At 45.1% G+C, this 6,166-nt stretch overlaps 1 protein-coding gene across 1 annotated transcript in view; it reads right to left on the bottom strand.

The window, feature by feature from the left end:
- Window positions 1-5,793, bottom strand: part of T265_09821 (hypothetical protein) — a gene marked incomplete at both ends in the record, with an annotated part of 12,038 nt that extends 6,245 nt beyond the window's left edge. Inside the window, 11 exons of the mRNA XM_009176004.1 lie at window positions 777-842; window positions 889-952; window positions 997-1,111; window positions 4,718-4,860; window positions 4,901-4,961; window positions 4,995-5,100; window positions 5,138-5,222; window positions 5,256-5,316; window positions 5,355-5,492; window positions 5,528-5,649; window positions 5,683-5,793. Coding sequence (XP_009174268.1) covers window positions 777-842; window positions 889-952; window positions 997-1,111; window positions 4,718-4,860; window positions 4,901-4,961; window positions 4,995-5,100; window positions 5,138-5,222; window positions 5,256-5,316; window positions 5,355-5,492; window positions 5,528-5,649; window positions 5,683-5,793 — 1,072 coding nt within the window. The remainder of the gene's footprint in view (window positions 1-776; window positions 843-888; window positions 953-996; window positions 1,112-4,717; window positions 4,861-4,900; window positions 4,962-4,994; window positions 5,101-5,137; window positions 5,223-5,255; window positions 5,317-5,354; window positions 5,493-5,527; window positions 5,650-5,682) is intronic.
- Window positions 5,794-6,166: the final 373 nt, after the last annotated feature.

Genomic DNA, 6,166 nt, shown 5'->3' with positions numbered 1-6,166 from the left:
CTCCTATATAGAAAGGATCTCGTGGATTTAGAAAGGTGTTATTTTGTTTATATTTTGTAGGCAGTGAGGAGCATTAGGACCTTCGGTCAGATAACTGACAGTCAAATGGCCCAGCGACGTTTGCTTGTGCACTGGGAAGGGGCTGGGGAGGGACATCGGTGGACGCTGAACTGCGCGGGCAAATGATACTTCCCGGTTGCCCAGGCCGAGGAAGGGGTTTGGTTGAGGTATCCCAACTTGAGCCTTTGACTCAAAAGTCTAACCCACAAGGCAGTGGGATGACATAGGGTTTTGTTCGGGGACCCTGACCCTAGCCTCTGACTCAAAAGTCTGACCCACGAGGCAGTGGGAGACAACCGTTGGGCGATCGGAGTGTGCGGTTTTTGGGGCCGACCTTTTCTAACCCGTCCTTCCTCAGGGGAAGGCAGCATCGCTGCTTCCATAAATATGGACATGCTGGTCGCCTGGGGGAAACACCTTACTGCCTTCACACTCCTGTCGCAGAGGACAGTACGACTTTACCCCCAGACCGCCTCGCAGCACGATTACTCGCGGGATCGCCGCAGCACTCAAGCCCGACCACCACGTCAAGGTGGCAGCTTTAGGTCGGGTAACCATAACCTCGTCCTGATGTCAGTAGCAAGAAAATAGGCTTAATGAAACTCCCGCTTGCTAGCCCTTAGAACGTCGTAATGTGTTCAGACCTGCATTTCCACCAAAGCGCCTAGTGGACCCTACCAGTGGCTTGTCATCAATTTTACTAGCGGCAAACTTACCTTCGCTAGTTTCCCAACTAAGGCTGCCAGGAGGATACTCCGCAGTCATCAGAATGAGCGGGTAATCTGAACAACACGGATTTAACAAAGAGCATGAAGAATGCAAAGTTACCTGCAGCCATCTGATATTGTGGTTTGGCTGGAGTTTTCTCAATATCGAGCAGATCATCGATTAACTTCATTTGGCAAGACATAATGGAAAGGAAGTTGGGAGACCCACCGACGGAGATTCATATCCGCGCCCGATCGTGACGAGAAGCGCAACAATACAGCGAACTTGATGATACAGGAAACCGGATCCCGTGATCGATATTTCACACATTGTAGTAGGGTCACTGAGAGGGAGAGAAATGAGAAGTCTTTGCTTGGAATCACGAGTATTTTCCAAACCATAGGAAAAGATGTCCTATAATGGTACTCTCGTATTGGTGACTTCTAGTCTAAAACTACATATTGATGTCTAAGATGCTATGGTACACCTACTTTCAAGAAAAACTGTCTGGGCACCACACAGTGGCTTCTTAGAGAAAACTATATCGTATACCCAACCTTCCAGCCATACTGAAGAAAGTAGAGTTGGTGCTTCTGTTCCACATCATGAGTATGAGGAAGGTAACGAGAGAGGTAGTGTATGGACGAGTGGTGTCTACCATTTAACTGTAATTTCCTTCAAAAACGTAACACACGTAACATCTAAGCTCCAAGGAGTTGTGTTCCAAGTAACTGTCACTTTCATCTCTCAACATCCTTTGGACTTGCTAACAGCCAACGTATAATTTCTTGAGACACATGTCAGGATATTACTGTTTCCCATATCCATGGGAAGAGGACCTTTGATGAAGCGGGCACTTTACTCAAAGAATGCATCCAGCACTACAAGTTAGGGTGGTTGGACTGTGTTACGCATGCCAAGTAAGAACCTGTGGAGAAGTATTCCGTCCTAAGCAGGAGTAGCCGAAACCGAGAATTGGACAAAACTTAACATGGTAGGAGAGGATGAAGGACGCTACGAAAAGTTTGGTCGTTTCTGGTGCTGTCTACCGTCCTTACTTTTCCCATCGTCTAGTACGCTATAGAAGACTTTATAAGATACCATTTTGAGATCGTCCTCCTTCAAAGCCACTAGTATAACCTTCCAGGATGGGCTTCAAGTGACCCTTTTGTGCTTGGCTACAGACGCAGACGATATAGTGACTAACCGATTTCAGTGGCTTTCATGTTGTCAGTTTCTATCCTGACTGTCTGACTGAGTGCTGGAGGTGTTGGCCTCTCGGATGTTTTTGGCAAGATAGCCTGTTCCATCTTTTCTTCTTTCCATCATAGTGCTTTAGTAAAATATATTGACATGGTTGTGGGACAGTGAAGTACCAGTGTCCCTCTCTGGTGTTGCTATCAATGATGAGGAGGGGGATAACAACGAATCCTTACGCTGACCGGACCGCCGGATAGTGAGCGAACTGGATGGATTCGCTGGCGGTTCGCATTGACATAACCGTTACCAACAAGATCGTACACATGTGCGACCCTAATTTCCAACATACTACAATGCAGTAGTAACTGTAACGTTACAGAAACAAAGGTTGCTAGTGTGCGAATCCGCAAGTGCTTTAGAGAAAACTAGGATAACAACCGTGGAAATCACGAATCCGGGGATTCGCTTTATGGGATACTGCTACACAAGGCACAGGGGAAACGTAGCACGGAAACAAGAAAATACTGTCAAACGAGATCCTAGAAAGATGATAACCTAGAGGTTCACAGCTCTGACAGAAAAGCATGAGTCACATTTGAATGGTCCCTACTTTTCCCATCGTCTAGTACGCTATAGAAGACTTTATAAGATACCATTTTGAGATCGTCCTCCTTCAAAGCCACTAGTATAACCTGACAAGGGTGGTTTTCATAGTCATTAGGAAAAACGTTTCTCCCGCCACAAGACTCCTGTTAATGAACCGAACGACATACATCGTAGCCGCGGCTGTCACTCAACGAGACCGACTAAAGGAAATGGGCCTACATAAATACTTCACGTTGATCAGTAATCATTTGGACGGATCCACGCAAGAGATGACGCAAACAATCAAATGATGATCGATCTGCAATATACAAAATAACACAGGAAAACCCAAGCAACAGAATGCAAAGGCAACTCAGGAACGTAGATACGAGATAGCACACGGAGTCATGACACCACTGATCACAGGCTGCCTTACCGAAAGTAAAAGTAAGGCCATGCACCCCTAGTAAATGCCGTAGCCTAACTGCCATACAACCGTGAGGGACGGAGACTTGGTGCAAACAGCCCTAAGTCCCCGTGCTTACACTCCACCAAATACAATCACTCTCGTTAAACTAAACTAGTTTGAAAATGAGTGTCCTTACTTTTCCCATCGTCTAGTACGCTATAGAAGACTTTATAAGATACCATTTTGAGATCGTCCTCCTTCAAAGCCACTAGTATAACCTGACAAGGGTGGTTTTCATAGTCATTAGGAAAAACGTTTCTCCCGCCACAAGACTCCTGTTAATGAACCGAACGACATACATCGTAGCCGCGGCTGTCACTCAACGAGACCGACTAAAGGAAATGGGCCTACATAAATACTTCACGTTGATCAGTAATCATTTGGACGGATCCACGCAAGAGATGACGCAAACAATCAAATGATGGTCGATCTGCAATATACAAAATAACACAGGACAACCCAAGCAACAGAATGCAAAGGCAACTCAGGAACGTAGATACGAGATAGCACACGGAGTCATGACACCACTGATCACAGGCTGCCTTACCGAAAGTAAAAGTAAGGCCATGCACCCCTAGTAAATGCCGTAGCCTAACTGCCATACAACCGTGAGGGACGGAGACTTGGTGCAAACAGCCCTAAGTCCCCGTGCTTACACTCCACCAAATACAATCACTCTCGTTAAACTAAACTAGTTTGAAAATGAGTGTATTGCGCGAAATGCATATACTTAGGGTTAAAGTAGAACACAACGTTGACGGAAACCCGGGAAACGCACCTAACTGATGAGCCGCAAGAAGGGCAAAACCAGGCTGAAGAGAAGTTTTCATTAACCTTCTGATGACTGGTGTCTTTCATCTTGATAAGATACCTACACCCTGGAACAGCAGTCAGTCGATCTGGTTAATGGTGGGCCGTTAGCCATGCCTCCCAGGGCGGCATATCAAATACAGTGTTGCCTACCTTGTTGTTCACTTTGGGAAAATTGCCGTTTAGTACTTCCCGAAAAACGCATTCTCTTTAATAGGAAATCCAGTTGTACTAACAACTCTGCCAATCAAACTACTTGAAGCATGGAAGAACTTGCGGAGAAATAACCGGAATAATAAGTCTTCACTTATGTCAGTATTCCCGTCAGCAAAAAAAAAACGATGGAAGACTTGTAGTGTTAACAGCTGACAAACTCCAACTCACTGAATCTCACTATGTTGAAAAATGTCACTGCTGTACAAGCCGTGATCACCATCCAGATGCGTTTGACAGGAAGGTAAAATAACACGTCGGATAGAGCTCAGGATGGCTCCGTGGCTAGGGCACAATGGCATGTCAGTTTCCGTGCTACAGAAACGGCATCAAAGCTTAACACTTATTAGGTTCATTCTGAACAGACCGGTTAGACAGTATCTTGTCCCACAAATTTCCTGCCTATAGCTCCTCCAGTTAAAAATGGGAAGCGCACTTGGCATGCGAGACAAGGAAAAAACTCCGAGTTTTACATCAGATATCGTATCAGCCAGAAGACACTGACCAGAAAAGTTAAACGGATAGATAATACGCCGGCTACATATGACTTAAAACTAAGACGTCGTTCCAGCAGCTAGCCCAGTCAGCGAAATTACCATGCGTAGTTTGGTTTTCCTCCACGTCCGGATTCCTAGTCAGGATAAGAAAATACATCTTATCAAAAATACTCACCACAAAGCTGATGTATCCTCGAGACGAACTAACACACTATCGATACGCCGTACAAAGACGGGTAATTCGTGTTCTAAATTTATAGAACAAAAGTTTCGAAAATCATGTGTTCCTTCCAATCTCTTGGCTGCTTCGGCCATCATCTGTGTCAATGAGACAAAACACGGGAACCGTCCGAAATACCGTAATATCCAAACCAGAATAAGGTATAAAATAGGTGTAAGAGCGTTGACAGCAAGTGAACCTTAAACAGTTATAATAGAAAAACACAGAATACCGAGCACTGAAATCTGCACCAACAGGTGACCAGGCCAAAATACGAATATCCTGTGGCAGTAACTTGTTCAACAGAAAAACATAATCCAATTCAACATCTGGAATGCCTGAGCAAAAGGGGATGAGCAAAAGAGATTGACAAACTGGGACGCTCGTTGATCGCTGCTCCAGAATCATCAATAATACCGAGTCCAGAAACCAGAGCTGACCGTACAACCAAAGAGACGACCTAGGAGTGGCCTTCTAGTACAAATGAACTCACCTGACCCAGGGCACTAACACCTTTGTCGGTTCGTCCACAAACAGTAAAATCGCACGAAATCCTATACGAGTTGCCCATGGGGAAATAGGAATTACTTACCTGTCCTCAATGAGTCTTGCTTTCTCGAAGGCATCCATAAGCCTTTGCATCACAGTAACCTCAGAACTTTGAATGGCTAGACCACTGTAATTCCACCCCAAATAAGCGAATTGAAACGCAACACGTCGTTTCTTGTACCTTAAAACGACCGATTACGATAAGACAACGCTAACTTCTGGTGATCAAATGATCGTAACTTCTTTTGCCCTGGAGATTCGTTTTCCGTGAGTTTCGTCAGTTTATTCTCCAGATCGAAGTTCTGCCTCTGCAATCTCACAGCTCGGTCTAACAGATCCTGATTTCCTTGAAAACCGTACGCACAAATTACTTCATGACTTAATTCACGTAGAGAAGCCAATTCCGATTCAAGTTCCTTGAAACGCCGCATGAGGTTGGAGAAGAGTCGCATACCATAAACTGCACTGTAAGTGAGACACATGAATTATGGATCATCATTTGATTGGAGGCGAAAAAAGGGAGAATAATAACAACCACCATATATATATATATATATATATATATATATATATCAGCTGTAACACCCTTTCGGTGTCTAGCTGCCATGCTACCCGAAGGAAGCACGAGGGCTGGGATACTGCCAGGTTGCCCAAGCCTAGACAGGGGAAAGTATAGAGGCAGAGGTCGGGTTCGAGCTGCGGAGCTTCCGGTCAGTAAATTCGCGCTCTAACCACTTGGGCCACCAATCACTAGAATAATGACAAAGCAAAAGCCCATGACACAATCTCGGAAAGCTCAGTGTCAACGATCGCAACAGTCATGAAGAACAAGTCCAACCATGGTGAGCATTGACT

This window comes from Opisthorchis viverrini (genome assembly GCF_000715545.1).
Source record: "Opisthorchis viverrini unplaced genomic scaffold opera_v5_306, whole genome shotgun sequence".
NCBI lineage: Eukaryota > Metazoa > Platyhelminthes > Trematoda > Opisthorchiida > Opisthorchiidae > Opisthorchis > Opisthorchis viverrini.
Note: the sequence above shows the minus strand (reverse complement) of the source record. Positions and strands in the feature narration are given on the sequence as shown.